Source organism: Danio rerio, chromosome 4 (genome assembly GCF_049306965.1).
Source record: "Danio rerio strain Tuebingen ecotype United States chromosome 4, GRCz12tu, whole genome shotgun sequence".
NCBI classification, from domain to species: domain Eukaryota; kingdom Metazoa; phylum Chordata; class Actinopteri; order Cypriniformes; family Danionidae; genus Danio; species Danio rerio.
Window position 1 is genome coordinate 16152848 of NC_133179.1, and position 22989 is coordinate 16175836.

Genomic DNA, 22989 nt, shown 5'->3' on the forward strand with positions numbered 1-22989 from the left:
AAAAGAGACTGAAAGAGCTGTAATGAGTGTGCCAGACAAAAGGAGACACCCAAACCTGCATTGCTGGTGGTCCTCCTGGTTGAGAAACACTGCTCTATGGTATGTGAATTGTTCAAGTGGTGCTCACTGCAGAGCCATTTGGGCAGAGCTGAGCTCCAGCGAGGGGGAGCTTGAGCTTTCGCTCCTCCTTTCTTGCACTTCTTCTACGAGTGATGTCACTGGGGGTAGGGTTAGGGGTGGGGTTGGTGTACGCATTAAAACAGCTTATAGGAGGAGGAGCGAGAGCTCATGCTCCCCCTCGCTGGAGCTCAACTCTGCTCAAATGGCTCTGCAACGAGCACCGTCTCGAATTGTAATGTGACGTCACAGAGACTACATCCATACTTCTTACAGTCTATGGTAATTAAACATCAAACAACGCTGCATATTTCTATGGATTTCAGGATACAATAAAATATTTTAAACTTAAAATATCTCAAAAATAAGATTACAAAAGTTATTCATTTTTATGTGGCAGGCCACACATAGCAAACACTTGTAGTTTGGGAGAAATAAGGTTTAAAAAATTTTTAAAAATGAAAGACCAAAGGGTACCAGCCTCAAAGCTTTCATAAATCAAGCATGGTTTTGACTATGTTGCCTCATTTGAAGTTGTCTAATAGGTGTGTGAAGGTAATAATTCTTTGATGTTTCATGATAATCCTGGAATTTGGTGCCAGAATGTTGAGAGACTTTATGAGCTGTCACCCAGCTCTCACAGTTGCCTAGCAACCCCCGGCTGCTGCATCAAGCAGGAGGTTTGATTTGAAAAGTAAACTCAGGCAAGACACAAACTGTAATCTGCGATGCTGTGTTTCCAGTCAAACAGCAGCCACGTTAAACAAGAACCCAAAGAAGTCAAAAAGGGCCAGTAAGGGAGGGTATAATTATAGCGCTACTGAAACAAATACAAACAAGCGTGTAAGATTTCCAAAGATGTGCTGCAAGTTTCACAAAAGTTGGAGAAAAAAACAACAACAAACCAATACTGAGGCAACCCAATGGGTACATTTGCAACAATAAAAAAAGAAAAGCTTCCACAAATAGAGTATAAAACAATTCACAAAAATACTATGAAACAAGGTTTTTTTTTGTTCTGTTTTTTGAATGCTTGAAGATGGATGGAAAACTCATTTGTCAGTAAATGTCTCAAAAGACCAAACTACAAAGTTTTACTATCAACTACAAACTACATACATAATACAAAACTAATAGATCCCTCAGATCAATAGGATCATATAAACTTGAAATTCCAAGGGTTTAGTCAAGGCAGGGTGAATCGGCCTTCAGCTACTTTGCCCTTTGCCTCTGGAGTCAGCTTCCGGAAATGATCAGATGTGCTCCAACATTATTCGGCATATTAAAATCCAGACTCAAAACACATCTGTTTAGCTGTGCCTTTACTAAATGAGCACTGTGCTACGTCCAACAGATCGCACTATTATGTCTTTCTTTTCTTTTTCATTCTTTTCTAACCTGTTTTAACACATTTTAATCTGTTTGTATATAATTATTTTTTTATACGCGTCTCTTTTATTCCTGTTCATGTAAAGCACTTTGAATTGCCACTGTGTATGAAATGTGCTATATAAATAAACTTGCCTTGCATTGTCTTACATATATAATCTGTTTATTTCATATGGTCAATGTATTTTTTTAAATAATACTACCAAGATGTCTAAACATAGCTAAATATATATACTTTTTTGCAATTTTCCATCAATATACATAAACATGATTGCAATGTACAAAAACAATAAAAAACTGATATGAATACAAATTACATAATACATATTAAATAATAAATATTACATAACACATATGTTATTTATTGGTCAATGCATTTTCCCCATTATTACCTTACAAATGAATACAATAAAAATAAAAATATTAATAAAAAATATGTATTATATATTTTAAATATATACACACACGTACAGTATATATACACATCTACACACACTTTTTACAATTTTTAATGAATTTTACAAAAAAATATTAAACATAAACTAATGATTTTCTATAATAATAAATATTTTATAATAATATGAAAAAGCAATAAAAATTACTTACTAAATGTTTAAATAGGAATAGAATAATTTCCAATTGACAATAATATATCCTAGTATAAAATACAAATTAAAATACAATATAAAAATAAAAATCTATACTTATATTATATTCTTGTAAAGTGCTTAGCATATATGAGTACACCCCCCACAAATCTCTCATTTAAATGGATATTTTCTGTAGGGTGCTTTACAACATTATATTTCTATATACATTATATATACTATATACATTAGTTTAGTCCATCATGCCCAAATTTATGTTAAGGAAATATATTACATAAAATTTTCAAAAATAGCAAAAATCAAGAGAAACAAAAAATATATACTTAATTTTACTGAAATGTTGTAGCTTGTAATTTTTTGATGCAATAATTTGCTTGAATTTAAATGTATTATCTTTCCATTTCTAAAGATGTTCTGTTACTAAAATATTATTTTAATAAATAGATATGTTTAAGAAATCTGTTTTGTTCAAATGCACCAATATACAGTATATTACCCATTTTCACTGAGAAATGGATATAAATATTTATTTTCAAAGCACTGCATGCTTTATTATTGTTTATAACATATCCAACAAACACTTTTTTAAATCCTTTAAAATACATAAAAATTAAACACAAATAATAATGATCATAAAACAGTAATGTAGCATTTTGCATCTATCGTGTTGTCAAAGTGTCCCCAAAAGTCCTGGAATATGCCATAAAGCAAATGCAAACTCTGACTTCTGATTCACTGCTAGTTTTGGGTGGACACTTTTACTTATAACCAAACAAGAACAAGAAAAGATAGAAAAATTAATATTTGGTGTCATCCTGTTGTGTTCCTGTGTTTCTGAATCCACACATCATTGAGCATTTTCCTCTCCTGAGAAAAGTGTGAGCGACTCCAGCCATGTCCAGTCTCAGTCTACTGAACTGGACACATATCAGCACAACACATCCATCATTACTTCCCTCGTGTTTACTCCATCTTCCACAACTAAAAATAGGCCAAAAGCGTCAAGTGAGCACAATGGTGTCATTTGCAGGGCAAAAACTCAGGCCACTCAAAACCCATTATGTTCATCTCAACTACAACAAAAAAACACATATGACCACAATGCCAAAATAATAACAACATTTACTTCTAAATCTATAATTAATACACAGACAACCTTGCTATTGCAATACTACTTCATGACCCAGAGACAGTATTTAGTTTGGATTAAGGGACTTAGAAAAAACGTGTTCAAGCTTTTAAATATACAGAGCAACTTCCAATGAAAAAGAGCATTCAGAAGAGACCGTGACCTTAAAATCAAATAACGGCAAACCAAAAAGTTTCTAAATAATTCAAGCTATATTTCAAAAACCTATTTCACCCTGTCAATCATTATAAATAAAGTATTATTTGATAATGTCAGCCAAAAAGTACCCGAGTTATCTTCAGAGTCGTATGGCTATTTGACGTTATTCGGTTATTCAGTCAGTCAGTATCAATAAGCAAAAAAATAATAATAATAATTTCATCTCAATACAGATGAGAATGTCAACCGTTTGCTTTGATGCTGGCTTTTGTTTAACAGCAACTGCTACAATTTGTCATCTCCTACACAACTACACAAACAATATTTGTAAAATGTAAAGCTAAATGAAATGTCAAAACAAAACCAAACATGAAACTAAACAAAAAAACATGAAATAAAACAAAAAACACAAATCAAAACTGAACGCAAAATGAAGGCCAAAAGAAATCGAAACACAAAACAAAACAGATAACACGCAACGAAACAAAAAAGAAAAGAAAAAAAACAAACAAAAACAAAACAAAATGCAAAACTAAACTAAATGAAAAACGAAACAGAAACTAATTACGAAACAAAACAGAAAACACAAAACGAAATAAAAAACACAAAACAAAACAGAACAAAATGAAATATAAAAAGTAAACTGAATGGAAATTAAAACAAAACAAAAAACTAAACACGAAACATGAAATGAAACAAAAAACATGAAACCAAACAAAACGGAACAAAATGAAATGCAAAATGAGACAAAAAAAACTAAACACAAATAAAAACAGAAAGCACAAAACGGAACAAAATGGAATGCAAACTGAAACGGAACGCAAAATGAAACAAAAAATATAAACAAAACAAAACACAACATGAAACGCAGAACAAAAAATCCAAAACAAAACAGAAAGCAAAACGAAATGAAATAAAATGAACATTTTTTAAACACAAAACGATATACATTAAGTATATTAACATACAAAACAAGTACTAAGTAATAAAAATAACAATAAAATATAAAATAGATTTTGTAGTACCCAAAAAAATAAACACAAAATTAGCAAATTACACAAAATTAAATATTACAATATTAATGTATTAATATTAATATTAAGGTTCAATTAATACAAAATAAACAAAACAAATCAAGCAATTTATGAAAAGCAAAAAGCCTGGCAATTTTTCCAAGGTTTCTGATTTCACAAAAGATACCATTTGTCATCAAGTCGTGCACCTCTGTACACCTGTAGGAGTTGATCTCACTACACCTCTGCTGTCCCACCATCTGCTTGCCCTCTCCGGTAATTCAACTCACCACTTATTCCAGACAAAACGCATTCTGACACGCCTGTGCAAAAGTTATAGAATGTTTCCCTCTGCGACAGCATTTAAAACCGTCATGCATTATTAATGAGGCAAAATAATGTGCAAGAATGCAGCCTTTGAATATTTCATGATGCCCGTGGAACGGCTGTTCCTTTACGGCTCTCACTTCTGTGGGGGGGATTTGCTCCCCGAGGAAAAGACTAAAAGACTGATGTTGTAATTGTCAAATAATGAATAAACGCAAAGCCGCATGCCTGTAGCTTTAATTACATAATTTGTCTTGGGCAGTGGTGGAGCTTTTGGCTGATGGATTCAGTGCTAGAACTTGTTTTTTTGTGTTGGTTTTTTTGTGTGAAATTACGATCTTTATTAGATCACTTTCAACAGACATATGAGAGGAATAAATAAAGAAAATAAATGGCTACGGATGTTTAAAATCTGGCTATAAAATAAATAAATAAATAGTTTACAAAATTGCTTCAACAAAATCGCTAAAATAAAATTCACTGAACGAACAAACAAAAAACTAATTGTATTAGGAACAAAATATAAAGAAAATATGACTAAATAAATAGATAAATTTATAAATAACCAAAGAAATGCCAAACTAAATGTGTCAAAACACATTAAATAGCAAGTTAAATAGCAAACAAACTAACTAAAATAAACAAGAGCTAAATCAATAAAAAGCTAAATGGCTAAATTCATTTATAAATAAATGGCTAAACAGTTAAATAAACAGATCAAAACAAATGTTGTAGTGTTGGAGCTTTTGGCTGCCGACTTTTTTTTCTTTTTTTGGTTAGATCATTTTTAAAAGATATGAAAATCCAATCCTGATGTTGGAGGAGAAACCAGGGGAATAAATAAAGCAAATGGTAATTAAGTCACACAGTGACATTGATGAAATGAAAACAAACACTTTGATTACATAATTTGTCTTGGGCAGTGGTGGAGCTTTTGGCTGACGGATACAATGCTAGAACTTGTGTTTTTTTTTTTTTTTTTTTTTCGTGAAATTACAATCTTTGTTAGATCATTTTCAACAGATATGAAAAGCTTTTGCTAAAACTGGAAATTAGAAAAATTGAGGAATAAATAAAGAAAATAAATAGCTACAGAGTTTAAAATCTGGCTAAAAAATAAAATAAATAAATAAATAAACAAACAAACAAATGGTTTACAAAATTGCTCAAATAAAATTCCCTAAACAAACAAATAAACAAACAAACAAATAAACAAATGAATTGGATTAAGAACAAAATATAAAGAAAATATGGCTAAATAAAAAGAAACAAATAAATGCCAAACTAAATGTGTCAAAACACATTAAATAGTAAGCTAAATAGCAAACAAACTAAGTAAAATAAACAAAGAGCTAAAAGAATAAAAAGCAAAATGGCTAAATTCATTCATAAATTAATGGCTAAACAATTAAACAAACAGATTAAAACAAATGTTTGTTTTTTTGTTAGATAATTTTCAACAGATATGAAAAGCCCATCCTGAAGTTGGAGGAGAAAGGAGGAGAATAAATAAAGCAAACGGTAATTAAGTCACACAGTGACATGGATGAAATGAAAACAAAGACTTAGAGTTTGAGAAATTACAATCTTTGTTAGATCATTTTTAACAGATATGAAAAGCTTGTGCTAAAGTTGGAAATGAGAGAATGAGAGGAATAAACAAAGAAAATAAATGGCTACAGGTATGTTTAAAATCTGGCTATACAATAAATAAATAAATAAATAAATAAATAAATAAATAAATAAATAAATAAATAAATAAATAAATAAATAAATAAATAAATAAATAAATAAATAAATAAATAAATAAATAAATGGTTTACAAATTACTCAAATAAAATTGCTCAAATAAAACTCACTGAATGAACAAATAAACAAACAAACAAAACAACTTTTTGGATTAAGAACAAAATAGAAAGAAAATAAAGCTAAATAAAAAAACATAATAATAAATAACCAAATAAATGCCAAACTGAATGTGTCAAAAAACATTAAATAGCAAGTTAAATGGCAAACAAACTAAATAAAATAAACAAAGAGCTAAATAAATAAAACAATACATGGCTAAATTGATTCATCAATAGGTAGCTAACCAATTAAATAAACAGATCAAAATAAATATTGTAGTGTTGGAGCTTTTGGCTGCCAATTTTTTGTTAGATCATTTTCAACAGATATGAAAATCCCATCCTGAAGTTGGAGGAGAAACCAGGGGAATAAATAAAGCAAATGGTAATTAAGTCACACAGTGACATGGATGAAATGAAAACAAACACTCGGGCACCCAGCATGCCTCTGGGGAGAGCCAACATACGCCTGCATTTCAGCTGTGAAATGATAGTGTGCAAGAGCTGCAGGGTGGATTTTGACAATGAGCGAATGTAACATGCAGGTCTGTAGCCTCATGCATGCTCTAATGCATATATTAATATGCATGTATTAAAGGGATAGTTCAGGAAAAAAATGCACACCGTGTCATTGGGCATTTATATTCATGTTTGGATGTTTTTTTTTTTTTTTTTTTTTTTTATGAAACGGCCACTTGTGTTAACTTAACGGGTGGGAAAGAGGGCTTTCAAGCTGCAAAACAACTACAAAATTACCATAAAAGTATCATATGTTGTCATTATAACTACTCAAAGATAAAATTCACTAATGTTTATTGACAATCTAGACATTTACCCTTGTTCTCGTTCAAAATTATGAGATATGTATTTCACCTCTCAGAAAATAAAGAGTTTAGACTGCATATGTGATTATTTAATGGCCTTTTCAAAGGTTTAGCTTTAAGACGGGTAAATGCAGAGCTAATGTTTATTCCCATAACTTCCAGTGAACGGTTAATCGGTTAAACGGTTACTTTTTAAAATTTTATAAGGTTCCTTTTACAGCATCAGGTTATAATGTAATAAAAATATAATCAGTTAAATAGACTTCAGCGTTCATTTAGTTGTTCAAGAGTAAAACGAGAAGAAAAGCAGTTTACGCGCACACGTCTGTCAGGATTAGCAAGCTAGCGCAGAAGCCCTATTGAATATACTGAGGTAAAATAAATGTTCATAGTTTAAAGACATGGTGGGGGAAAATGTTATATAATGCAGTATTTCTTGTACATTCTGAGACCCACTTTATATCGGATATCACTCAGCCAGTGGAGATCATTGATTTTTAAAGAAAACAGACCTTAAACGTGCAGATTTTGTAACAGAATACAGTTCAGCTTGGATTAGGTTACTGACAAATTAAAAGTCCTTCCATAAATTTCTGCATTTAACCTATTGTAAATTGACCTTTCTTCCTTTTTAGGTTAACTGTACCATTATCTGTTGTATATATATAAACTATGAATTGATAAATGAATTAATTCTAGATCAAAAAAACTTTTCATGCTAAACAAATAATCAAAAAAATGGCAAAACATTTATATACGGCTAAAATGCCAAATAGCTAAAATGCCAAAGCAAAAACAAACAGCAAACAAAATAGCTAAAATAATAAGTAAATGGCTAAATAAACAAATAGATATTTACATGAATCAATACAAATAACTTAAACAAAAGACTAAAATGTTACAAATAAAAACAAATAGCTAAATTATTAAAAGACAGAATAAAGTCAGCGACAAGAGCCTAGGTTAAGTGCATCGACATATAGCACTATGCTCACGGAGACCCGAGTTCGATAACGGCTTAAGGTCCTTCCCCTCTCTCTGCCCCAAATGCTTTCCTGTCTGTCCTCCACAATCCTATTATAAAAAAAAAATATTTTTTAAAAAGACCAAATAAATGAAATGGCAAAAAATAAATAAATAAATGAAAATGACAAAACAAATAAATAAAGTAAATATAGTAAATATATATATATATATATATATATATATATATATATATATATATATATATATATATATATATATATATATATATATATATATATATATATATATATATATATATATGTGTGTATATATATATATATATATATATATATATATATATATATATATATATATATATATATATATATATATATATATATATATATATATATATATAAATAAATGAAATATAAAATGAAATATTGGTTTCTTATAGCTGTTTATGACAAAAGTGTGCACACTCTTAATGGGAGACATCTCTACCATTATTCTCGGATTTATTTATTGTTTTATTCTGTTTTTCTTGTATCTAATTTATAGTTTTCACTGCTTTTCTTTCCAAAATTGATTTCACTGCTCAGGTGGAGACCAAGAAACAATTATATATGGTCATTATACCATTGCGAAAAACAACAAATCTAATGATGCCATAAATCTTTTGCACAAAACTGTACATGCATATGTACATAACGCTAGTGACCATTAATGAGCAGAAGAGAAAGAGTTGTGTTGAGGTCAGGGGTGTTGAGAACGGGTTCGTGCCCTAAGATGCAGCTTCTCTCAGTCAGTGTCCCTGAGGACTGTGTGCAATCTTCAGCAAGTCTCTGTGTTCAAGAGCCGGAGTTTTTTCTGCTGATGCAGCACAGTGCAGGTCAGCCAAACCCAGACTGTGCTTTTGATCTGCAGAACGGTTCTGCTCCACTGCCTGCTGCAAATCTCCCATTAGAAAAGCCCGCAAAGGGCCTCAGACACACAGGCCTCTGCAGCAGAAACACACAAACATGCACAGAACAAGCACTGCAGTGTTTCTATACAACTAAACTTCTTTTAAATCCTGAAATATAACAATGAGATTATTAATACTATTATTATATAATAAAATCCAAGTATTTATGAGTGATTCTCTGAGTAATCTGTGCTGTATTTAACATACAAAAATGATTAGCCCACCTCTGAAATATTTATTATTTTTAGATATTTCTCAAGTGATAACAGAGCAAGGACATTTTCATAGTATTTATGGTAATTTTTTTTTTCTTCTGGAAAAACTCTTACTTGTTTTATATTTTGCTTTTTAAATGTAATAAAAAAACATTAAGGTCAGTATTATTCACTCTTTTGACCAATATATTTTTAAATTGGCTACAGAGCATATATTTAAGAAATCATATTTATTTTAAATTAAAAGAATAACTTTAAATAGATGAATACTAAATGTGTGTGCTAGGTTTATCAAAAATGGATCATCATGTAAGGTCATTAAGGTCATTACTGGGCCTATAGACTAAGCAAAGCCAGACCGAAACAAATAAAGCAGAAAGACAGATGAACATTGCGACAGAAGTAAAGGAATGTGTACTTTACATATAGTCACACCTTATATGTGTGTCCAACAAACACCCAACCACCCTGGAGGAAGAAGCTAGATTAAAGGTCACGGCTAAATTAAGTTAGCAGGGACTGACAAATTTACCAACGGATTCATCTCCGGAAATCGATTCCTCTAAATGGCATTTGAGGTATCATACTTCTGATTTAGCTCTCATGGTAAACGTGAAAATACAGCCCACTTGTGATGCAAGCTCAGTGAAAAAAAAAAAAAAAAAAAAAAAAAAAATTTCACTTGATATAACCAATAAAACAAAACAAAAATTAAAACAAAATAAAGATTATAATAAAAATACAAATAATAATTAAGTAACATGGGGAAAAGAACATGAAAATACAGTAAACATCCCATTAACAGGAAAAGATTAAATAGATCGACTCTGACTTGAACTAAATTGCCGTAGTCATATTGATGATCTTGTGTATGCTTTATGATTTGTATTTTTAACAATTTCTTATCTAGAATAATGTTACTAATTAAAACAACCTGTGCCCCCCCCTTTATTTCTTTTTTTATCCTCTTTTTGTTGTTGTTTTTTCACTTAACTGAAAACAAGGATGTAAATATGATTGTGATGTATAAATATGATTGTTATATTGTCACCTTTTTGTTACATCTAAATAAAAAGTTTGTTTTAAAAAAACATCCCATTAAACACAAAATAAAATTTAACAGTAAAAAAACAAAACACAAAAACAAAGCAAAACACAACAAACCAAACACAGAGCAAAACACACGGCAAGAAAAAAAAAGAGACACCAAGGGTCTGTTCTTCGTATGTGGATTACACAATTAACTGGATATTGTTTTTGACAATTTGACACTATCCAGGACTTTTCGTTCTTCAAAACTCATTCGAGAGTTGTTGTCATAGCAACAGTTCTGATAATTCAAACCTGCTCAGGAGGTTTATATTTCATATAAACAGGATTAGATCGGAATTATACTGAAAGTATGTACCAAATGCTGATATTTTCTTACATTGATAGTTATATACACTTTGAAAAATAGTAAAATAGTAAAACAAATACACACAAAAAAAAACAAACAAAAAAAAAAATTACTCTCCAGGGGCCTCATGTACGAAGACTTGCGTGGAAATCTTACTAAAACATTGCGTACGCACGAAGCTGTAAATGTGCATACGCAGAAAAAAATTCAGATGTATGAAACACTGCGTACGCCGAATCTCACGCATATTCTTTTGTACATCTGAATGAACGTGAAACTGAGCGCAACATGCACGAGCACAAAACCCCTCCCTGCCTCCTCCCCCGTATGAATATGCTAATGACTATGCTAATGGCAAAACCCAACGAAAAAGCAACGGCAAAATCAAGCAAAAAGAGAAACTTTGAACAGAATGTGAATTGGAGGTGCTGCTTCCGGAGGTAGACCGGAGAAAAGCGGTGTTATTTGCAAGTTTGTTCTCCGGAATTAACAACAAAAGAAAAAAATAGAGTGGGAGTTTAGCTGATACGGTTAACACAGTTGGGTCTGAACATCGCACTGAGTGCATTTAAAAAAGAAGTAGTGTGGTTTATAACTGAAAAATGTTGCAATACCCTAAGCGGTCTCAGTGGCGCACCTCATAAGAAGCATGAGATCATGTACAGATAAATTCGAGCGTAAACTCGGCTCGAATCCAGCGTCTGATAAATTCTTTCTTCTTTTTTCCCCCGCTACATTTCAGATTTTGCCCACTATTTATCAAGAGAAAGACAAGTAGGAATCATCAATAAGTTTGTGCATCATATTTTATTTGCACATTTATTGAATGGAAATGTTTCTGATTCACGCATGCAAATTCATCTTCAGATAGTGTCTTTATAGCAATGTGTGTGCGGTAGATTGCTCAGATTACATTGCGACTGCTGCAATTTGCGCTTTAATGTTTAGCTGGTCAACTGTATGGTATGGAAATCTTACATACCTACTATATGAACCCGTCTCATACAGCTGCCATTGCAAGGCTCAGACACTTTGTAGAGAAGAATTTAACACAACTGCCTCTAGGAGTCGCCAATGGAAATAAAACAGACACGCACAAAAAATGTGCGTACGCCTGCCAGAAAGCTGCCGTGAACCTGCGCACATTCCCACGTTCAGTTCATTGTTAGTAAATCCAAACGTGAGCGATTCTGAGCCTGAAACCTGGCGTACGCAAAGTTTTTGTGCGTACGCAGCGTTGATACATGAGGCCCCAGGAGAGTAAAAGCTAAACTCTCCAGGACACCAGCCCTTCAGGACTGAGTGTGTACACCCCTGTCCTGGGGAGTTCAAAGAGAACATTTATTAATATGGACTTTATATATACAAACACATTATGTTTTAAGGTACCGACCCAGCTTTAGTACAATTTGTGTATGATAATAGACATGCACAATATTCGACCGTTTTTTTTTTTTTTTTTGTAAGGAATAATAATTTATGCAGTCATGCACATGTTTTGATAGCTAATATGTTGATGATTTGATGCTTCACAAAAGTTGCAGACAACTTTGCACAAATTAAAATGCTTTTTTAATGCAAAATTATTTTAAACAGCCAGTTACTCCAATTAAGAAACCTGAATAGGCCTAGGCTACTATAAAGGACAAAATCCACTCTAAATGTAAAACGTAAATTGTAAATTGCTAAAATACTTTTGACAAAGTGTAAAGCCTGCAGCCCACAACAAAGGTGGAAAGTTGTTGCGTATAATATTTACCAAACCTTTTACTACAAATTTTATGCAATGAATTTTGCTCACATGGACAATTGAATATTAATCTAATGATGTCATTACGTTGCGGTGCTGTCAGCCAATCGTTGGATTGCTGATCATAATTTTGAGGATCGATAGATCTGTCCTTTACAATACACGCAGTGATCTCAGATCAGTTTATCCAGACATTTTAATCTGAATCGTGAACTTGTTTGAAGAACCAAATTAGCCAGTGATGTTATAAAGATTAAAAGGTCCAGGATCTGTCAAATCATCTTAGATCATTTAAGCGAGGTACAAAGAACGGACCCCAATTCAGTTACCCTATTGTTTACAAATCTGAATTGGGAAAGAGATACATAAATACAAATGCACCAAACAAGTCATACATTCGAAACTAAAACAAAAAGCACACCAAACCAACTCAAATGAAAGACCAACACAAAACACAAAACAAAAAAAAGAAAACAAACCAAAAAAGAAAACTAGAACCAGCTGCTTGCCATTCTAACTAACTGAATCAGCAAAGAAAGAAACAAAACTATGGAAAAAAAAAGCATACAAACAATGGTCCACCTGAAGGTGAGGTTTGAGATTGCCAATATAAAGGTCTTCAAACCCAAAGCCAGAGGCTAATTTCATTCAATTCAATCCTGCAACCTCATACAGCCACTTTTAAAACACAACACAGTCTAGGGAAGAAGGGGAAAAAAGAATGAAAGAAGAAATGGGAGTTGGAGAAAGCTAAATGGAAGACAACATTAAGGACAATATTGATTCTGTCCTTCCAAGCATGACATCATGGTCAATAAAGCCCCTACTTTCCCTTAATGGCGTGCCGGGGCGAATGGGATGGAGCACTTTCCTTCAGTTGCCTCAACAACAATGCTGTAAAACAACACACCCTGCCCTTAAATTTACTTTTATGGCCGACAGAAAATAAACTTCCTGTCAATAGCAATTTCTGCAGGTCAGAGTGTTGGCCTTGTTGAGAATAACAGTATAAGAGGTATGCCGGGGTTGACAAGGACGTGAAACTCAACCCTGGCACATCCATCGCAAGCTTTAGATGAACAAAATGAAGTGAGTCGTTAAGGAACTTGTACTTTATATAAGTAAAGAGTGAAGGTCCTGCTAAAAATACTGGGAAGTGACGACCGGAGATAATCTAGAGATATTATAGGCCAACATCACAGGACACTCGCCTACTCATAAACCACGAACAGGACAAAAATATAAAAAAAGACTAAGCCCTTACCAGGGGAAGATAATAAATCACCACATATGAAGAAATTAACTCCACCATGACTCCAAGTCCCTCACTTTCATGCATGATTAATTGCTTTCACAAAAAAAAAGAAAGAAAGAAGGGAAAAAAAGTGAGCGTGATGTGCTGAGGAAAAGAGGCAAATGGATCCAGACAAAGCACAGACAGGTGTGTGTCCCAGTTTGACTGTTGATAAGGCAAAATTTTCATTAAGGCACACAGCTTCCAATTAAATAAGAGTTTGTACCTCGACTCATAAACTTAACATATGTTTCATTTGAACATGTCTGAAAAAAATACAGAAAAAAAATTGTAAACCTTGAATGAGAACACAAATTTGTTCTGAAATTATAAAATCAGTGTGCAGTGCACTCGTGTAGTTAATCTGATCTAAAGCTGTTAGAGATGTCCTTTAGGTTTAGGTGTATATGATGCATTGATGAAAGAGAAAAAATGTTTTAGTTTAAACATGTTGTTAGCAGAACCATGAAAACATGCTAGGGCTGGGCGATATGGCAAAAATGCAATCTCGATGTTTCTTTTCCATATTAAACGATAACAACATAAATTTCGATAGAAGTTGTAAATGCTTCCAGCTTTAAAAGAGTATCCCAACAACAGAAGCCACAAAGATTAGCCACTTCATTGAATAACATTTTAAAGATTTTTTTTTTATTAAACAAAAACAGTTTACACATTACTACTTTTTGGAGATTATGATTTTGTCTAAACAATGATAATTAATAAGTAATAAACAATATAAAATATAATATTCTGAAGAACTGTAACTGACAGCATATGACGATACACAAACAAAAATATACTTGTTTCATTTTCTAAAAATAAACAGTCACAGAAATATTTTAAAATAAACATTTTACTTAATTAAAAATGGTAAAAATAGTCATCATTAAAACAAGCAACAGTTTAACAGCAAATACTGCTGTGGGGAAGTGAATTGAACTTGCTAAATACTGGGTGACATAGCAGATCTTTAATCAAACATCCTAGTTTTTCATGATTGTGCAATCGTTTAATCCAATCAACAAAAAGGTCACAAATTTTTGCAATTCTGCAAAATTCTTAATTTAAATGCAAACTAAATCACAAAAAAAGTAAACAATCTTATAAAACATCAAATTTCAAATCATGTAATCAAATTGTATTTATTTCAGTTTGCAATGAATTGTTTAACATGACTAACAGACACTGCAAACACAGCGCAACTAACATATTTGAATGTCTCTCGAAAAAATGACATCTCACCTGCGTCCTCACAATCATTACATTACATTGCATGGAATGTGTGGTAAGGGGAAAAAATCATGAAAAACTAGCAGGTGTGTCTTATAAACACATCTACAGCTTCCTGTTGTTTATGTAAAGTAAAAATCTCCGTAGCATATCATCGTTATTGACATAAATTTTATGACGATTCGACATGGTAAGGTTTATCTGTCGAGCCCTATGTAGACTTGTGTTTAATGACTTGAAGTCAATGATGTTACTGTGCATACGCTAAAATTCTGCTGGACATTTACATGATGTGTTTTTATGTAGATATTCAAGTAAAACTTAATATTTGACATCACTGTTATCAAAGGGTCATATTTAAAATACATTTCACCCGCTTTACATTAAATAGTTAATTCATTTTTTCAGTAAACATGTCTATGTGTAAATGTAGTATTTGGTGTGATGCAAGCATGTTTTCTTTTTTCCCCTTTTAAGTAAAGCCTTTCCACAGAGTTAAAATAAATAATTTATATGTATCAATGCCAGAAACAGGTGTTTAAGCATCAAAACAATAATGCAAGTGTAATGCAGCTTTAGTTTATTCTAAATAATATACAGTATAGTTTGTATTTTTACATTAAAATGTGGCTTATTAAGTTTACAACCATCAGCATTTAATTACAAATTTTCATTATTCTTTTATACATTAGTACAGGTCACACTACTACTAGTTTTTTTTTTTCATAAAAAAATATTTAATATTAAATAATATTATGGAAATGTTTTTGTCCACCAATGTTTTAACTTTTTTTTTAAACAAAAATTTTAATTTAAATATATTTTTAATGCAGACACTTAAGTGCATTGACATGCTTTCTATATTGTATATTGCATATACAATCACTTTTGTCAACTGAAATGGATGTGAGCACCAAAAGGGACGTCTCGTTGTGACTTACCATTGTATAACGTTTTAATTTAATACAAATTTTTAAGCTTTATTTTAATATTTACACCCATATATCTTCTTTTTTTTAAACCTCATGTCTAGCATCAGGGTTATCAGGGTAACCTCTTCAACACTCTTATCTAAAATATGCAATATGAGCCACATCCATAACTTAACTTGTCAATATTACCATTGCCAGGAAGTTTTTCTGACTGTTTTCTGACCAGACACTCAATATAGAACTGATCTGAGCAGTTTAATAACTATTAAATAAACAGTATAAATGTGTGTGCATGTGGATAGTCACCACTGGTTGAGTTCCTCTTGTGTCTTTCTTCGGTCCTCCTCCAGGCCTTTCCGCAGCTCTTCTGTGATCTTCCTCCTCAGTTCAGACTCATCCACTGAAACACAATTCCAAACACACTTGCATTAGATGCTGAGCTTCACCAGATGGTCATCCTAGAGCAGTGGTTCTCAAACATTTTTCACCAAGTACCACCTCAGAAAAAAATTGTCCCTCCAAGTACCACCATAATGAGCAGTATTGAAATACAGTAGCGTAGTAGGCCCAGTAAGGCAGCTACAACTCTGCAGTTTAAAATCGTGACAGATTAACTACTATTATTAAGAATTTTTATTATTATCAGCCACTTTAAACATTATAAAAAGTTTGAACATTAACACTGTACTGTGTGTATGTAAAAAAATAAATAAATAAAAACCTGGAAATGTTGCTTGGACCTCATGAATATAGGCTATATGTCATCATATTCATATATGAACCATTTTTGATCAATTTTGAAATATATGTTGCATGTACATATGACATTGATATTGGATTACTCTGCGTACCACTAGAAGGAAGCCTGCGTACCACTAGTGGTACACGTACCACAGTTTGAGAACCACTGTCCTAGAGTTTTGGATTTTGTGGTTGCATGCCATTGAAAGCCCTGGAAAGCCCTGTGAGAAATGAAGTTGAATGTTTTATTGCACTCTAGAAGTTTTTTTAAGACAAGTTTGTACACGAGTATAGGATGAGGTAGGGTGGTATTTTGGAGCACTCAGGACATCTCTGTGTAATACTTATTTGACACAGTAGTTTACAAATAAATTGTTTAAAAAAAATCATACTGTACAATGTGATTTCCGGATTGTTTTTTTAAAATTCTGTCTCTCACAGTGGAAATGCACCCTTACTGAAAATTCTAGACCCCTCCATGATTTTTAAGTAAGAGATAGGGTGATCAAATACTGATTGACCTTACTGTATATTAAAATAAATAACTATTTTGTATACAAATATTACAGAAGACTGCAGTTGGTGATCAGTTGTGAAGGATCGCTGTAATCACGCCATATCTGTTATTTGCTGGTATCTGGTGGGTTTGAGGTTTAGACAGCACCTGTCTGCCTGTATCCATTACAGTAGCCTGCTGTTTGATAAATGCCGTGCCAACGTACGCAATTAATTTTGCTTCTCTCTTCGGCATTGTCACAGCAACAGGAAGATTTCTCATTAGTCTTGAAGAAGGTTGGTGTGAATGATATCTTTAAGTGTTTTTTTCTCCCAACAGGTTCCCTCTCTCTTGCCTTTATAGTCTCAAATTGTCTCTAAAATGAACACTGTTATGCAACCGAACCATATGGCAACTCATACTGACTGCTCCTTCCGGCGGCTGCTTCTAAAACATCACTTTAAACTACTGCCAGTGTACTGCATCTTTTTTTCCTGGATATATTATGTGTAAACAAATGCACAGAAAAGTGATTGAGTTGCTTTCATGTTTTAAAATCTTTATTTCAATGTGGAAGATAAAAACTCTAGCCTTACTAAAGTTTATTGTAATGACTTTAACTTTTATTTATGAATTTAAATTAACTTAACTAAACACATACAGTTTGGGATTTTCTTAAAATATCTGAATATTTAAATTTCATTAACTTTTTTTTTACTTAACCAAGATGTAATCTATGTTGTATAACTCACTGTTTATATATTTAAAATATTATTTAGCCATTTTTTTATTATTTTATTGTATTATTCTATTTTTGTGGTTATATGCTTTTTATTATTACAGTTGAAGTCTAAATTATTAGCCCCCTTTACATTTTTTTTCCTTTTTAAATATTTTCCAAATGACAATTAACAGAGCAAGGAAATTTTCACAGTGTGTCTGATAATAAACTGACTTTTCTTCAGGAGAAAGTCTTATTTATTTTATTTCAGCCAGAATAAAAGCCGTTTTTATTTTTTTACAACCCTTTTAGGTCAAAATTTTAGCCCCATTAAGCTTTTTCGATAGTCTACAGAACAAACCATCATTATACAATACCTTGCCTAATTACCCTAACCTGCCTAGTTAACCTAGTTAAGCCTTTGAATGTCACTTTAAGATGTATAGAAGGGTCTTAAATAATATCTAGCAAAATAGTATCATGTCATCATGGTAAAGATAAAAGAAATCAGTTATTAGAAATTAGTTATTAAAACTATTATGTGTAGAAATGTGTGACCACAGACAACAGAGATGATGTTTCCGACGAAAAATGGCTCTCACTGAGCAGTCTAGAGTCCTCTTCACTATACTGGGACATAAGGACCCACACAGACTGCAGGTCGAGCGCCCCCTGCTGTTAGCTATAATGATAATAATAATAATAATAATAATAATAATATTAATAAATAAATTAAACAATACTAATAATAACAACAACAACATCAATAACAATACTAATAATTTATATGTATTTTAATGAATATGTATTATATTAGACTTACAATTATATTTTTTTATCTTAGGTAAACTTGCAATTTTACTCTATATTTAAGTGTAAACATTTTTATGAACGACTTTTAGACAAAAATAATCCAATTACATTGTCCACACACACAGACATTTTTTCCCTCCTTCTCCTCCATCAGGCTAACGGCTTTTCTTCAGTGTCACCCATTTATTCACGCTCTAGGTTTCCTATAATTCATTAATTTAAACCGGGCTTTAATATTTAAAAAGGATAAAGGAAGGAGTTCTGTGGATTCAAAGGATAACCAGCTCGTCCGTTAAAACCCATCCCAGAGTCTTCAGGGGGTTTTCGCAGGAGGTCACCAAAAACTCCAGAACGACATTAACCGTGCGGGTGCCCGTGTCACTCCTGAATGAGAACAGACATGCTTAAAGATGAAAAACTCATCATATTCGGATACTGCACTCTCTCTCTCTCCCTCTCCCTCTCTCATTCGCTCCCTCCATCATCCTCGGCAGAAATGTTAAAAAGTAGCTTCTGGGCAGAGATAACAGACAGAGACAAATTGCGTGTCTCATAAGACGTTTCATTAATCTCCAGACCTGAGAAGAGGAGGGGCTAATCTAAAACAATTCAACATTCCTCACAATCCAATACAAACGAGGCTCAACATCCCTCCACACACACACACACACACACACACACACACACACACACACACACACACACACACACACACACACACACATAAGGAGATCCTTCTGGAAACATTAACATTAAGTTACTGGAAATCTCTGCTTGACTTTAACTTATGATTCAATGCTCATATCTTGCAGATGATAACGACATCACAGCACCAGTGATTCTGTGATTTACGACATACAGTATATTGCAAGAAAAATCCTTCAAGATATTGTATGTCATGATGTTTTTGCAAATAGTCCAAAAAGCATTGGTAACACTTTACAATAAGGTTGTATTAGTTAATGCATTTACTAACGTGACCAAACTATGCAAAACACATTCATAACAGTATTTGGTACTTAATGAAAATAAAGGGTAACACTTTAGCTTAGGTCCCAATTCACGGTATTAACAAACCATTACCTATGACTACTAGCTTAATAAACTACTAATTAGCTGTTTATGAATAGTTAGTGTATGTTTAGGTTTAGAATAGGGTTGGGGATGCACAGTAAAATCATACTTTATAACTACTAATGAACAGTTAATATCTTAATAACAGGCAAGTAATAAACCAGTAGTTAATAACACGAATTGTGGCTTAAACCAAAGTGCTACCAAATAAAGTCGTTAACTTTTAGTTTGTGTTAACTAACGGTCCATTAAGTAATGTTACCAAGCATGAATTTGGATGTTAGTAATGCATTAGTAAATGCTGAACTATGATTAATAAATGCTGTACAAGTACACAGCAGTAAATTTTACTCAGTTTAGATATTTGGTATTTGGTCCCTCTCTAAGTTAAAGTTACTCAAGTTAATGAGACAATGAAAGCATTAATTAGGTGATGATTGAGCACTGATGATAAACACACTGTTAATAAACAGAAACACAGAAAGAAACATAAAACAACTGACTTCAGTCACAGCCTTAGATGATACATTAAGGATGCTTTCAATTCTGTAGTTCACTTCATCTGGTCCAGACCAAGGGCAATAAATGATACATTGTTGCATTTTCTGCCGACTTTGGGTCGTTTTTACACCGCACTGCTGGCTTTGGTCCGAACCAGTAGAAACAAACCAAAATGCAGTCATCTGACAAAATCCACATCACTTATAGGCAAGATATTATTAAACATATATCCTAAACTGCTTTTTGATTGGTTAGAATTCATGTGCGGGAAAATGCCAATGAACTCCTGCAAGTAAACAAAACCGGCAGACACAAAATGTCATTTTTACTATGGAGGGACGACTGCGCTGACTGATTGTATGCCTGCTTTAGACAAACTATACATTTCGAGAATGAAGCGCGGCTGCGGCTGGAAAACAGTGTTAATTTAGTGTTAATTTAGCTAAACTGCAACATGATCATCTTGCAGAAATATTACCAACGATCCATCAGGTAATGTTTTCCCCTCTCTCTCTCTGTTGGTAAAGCGCTGTCAACAAATATTGATCCTCCATATGCCATAATGCACAGCTCATCGGCCTACGGCAGCTGGATTAGTCCAAAAGGCGCAGTACTTTTTGCGGTTGGACCTGTTTTAGTACGGATCATATTCTCACCACAAACAAACCACTCCAGGGTTCGTTTGAAAGCGTACCGAGACCACCTCTTCAAGCAGGTCACGGTATGCTTATTTGGTCCACTTTTAGTGCGCACTCGAGTACGATTGCTGCATTCTCGCACCAAAAGGGAAAAACGAAATGTAGTGCGATTCAATCAAATTAAATAAGTCAGGTGTGAAAGCACCCTAAATCTCTCAAAATCTCAGCAGAGAATCATTAAGTAACTTCACAAACAGCAGCTTTACTTATTACCAACATGTTTGCCCTTATTTAAAGAGGGGCCAAATACTCTCTGAACTGAGTAAATTTTGCTCAGAAGATTTTGCTGTGTAGTAAATACATTAACTAATGAAACCTTATTGTAAAGTGTGACCAAAGCATTACATTATGCATTTCATTTAGTACATCTATTTTATAATAACAATGTTGTACAAGTGTAAAAGCATGTACACAGCTAGTGGATGAATTATGCAAAGTAAGGAAAAGCCACATATTCAACTTATGATAGCAGTGACATCTCAAATTTGTGCAAATTACACTTAACAAAAAGCCCTCAAACTAGTCATTTATTCAAGAAAAAGGAATTTGTCTTGTAGTATTATTTATTAAAGGGGAAATTAAGCACTCAGTTGAGTTCATATCATAGTGCAATTTGTTTTCCACTTTAATGGAAATATACATAACAAACTCAATTAATGTAACCATTTAGCAGAAAACGGCATGTTTCACTATAGATTTTAGACCTAGGGTGGCGCCATCTTGGAAAATCACTGCAACTGACATCACAGGGTTGTTCCATCCCCTTAGCTGAACAGACAAAGTGGAAGTAAAAGACTGAACATGGAGACTGTAAAGCCTAATTTAACTTAATGCGTGAAGTTGTGTGTAATCAGATGCGTGTCTAATATAAAAATATGTAGATTTATTCTTTTTTTCCCTTTTAATTACCGATCGCTTGATGCGCTTTGGTCCACTCTTTGTATCATCTGCCTGACTGCCTGTATGGGTTTCAACCATAGTTTCAAACAGGTCCGGTGCTGACGTAATCGGGCGGGTCACTACTACAGACTTCACCTCTTTTCGTGTTCAAACCAAACTAAGATCGGCATGTTTTTTCACATGGCAGGTTTTTATATCTTTCATACATGTTGAGAGATTTAACTGATCGACTTGAAAAGGGAATATATCTTCACATAAACCACAAAGACATGACTTAATAAAGGGTAAAGTCATTTATAATTTTAATTGTTGCATTGTGTTCAGTCCTTTACTTCCAATGCATATGTATAACTGAGGGAACGGAACCAACCCTGTGACGTCAGACACAGCGATATTCCAAGATGGTGGCAACCTAGGTCTAAAAGCTATAGTAAAACATGCCATTTTCTTCTAAATGGTTATATTTATTAAGTTTGTTTAATGTATTTTCATTAAAGTGGAATCCAATGTACAAAATAATGTAAACTTGACTGAATGCTTCATTTCCCCTTTAAATTTCCCATTAATTGTATTTTATTGACATCTACCGCTGCCCCAACCCAAAACCCAACTGTCACAGTAATGTAAAAACAGATCTGGAGTCTTCTCCAATAGTATAACTAATTACCCATGTGGATGGATGATTACAGCCTTCTGAGCCTACTAGAAGGCGCAGAAGGTCCCTACTAGTCCATATCTATCAGCCGATAATCTCGGTTTACGCCCATTCAATCGAGTAGTAACCTTCGAATCGGGTGATCTGGGGGGATCTTGATAAAACAACTTGAGGGAAACACATTTTGCGACCTTTGAAAAGAACTGCTTCATGTTAGGATG

At 32.9% G+C, this 22989-nt stretch overlaps 1 protein-coding gene across 6 annotated transcripts in view; it reads right to left on the bottom strand.

The window, feature by feature from the left end:
- chchd3a (coiled-coil-helix-coiled-coil-helix domain containing 3a) overlaps positions 1 to 22989 on the bottom strand; it is a 113586-nt gene that overhangs the window by 79379 nt on the left and 11218 nt on the right. For all 6 annotated transcript variants that reach the window (NM_001309796.1, NM_214804.2, XM_073945917.1 and 3 more), the window contains exon 3: positions 16476 to 16569. In NM_001309796.1, coding sequence (NP_001296725.1) covers positions 16476 to 16569 — 94 coding nt within the window. The remainder of the gene's footprint in view (positions 1 to 16475; positions 16570 to 22989) is intronic.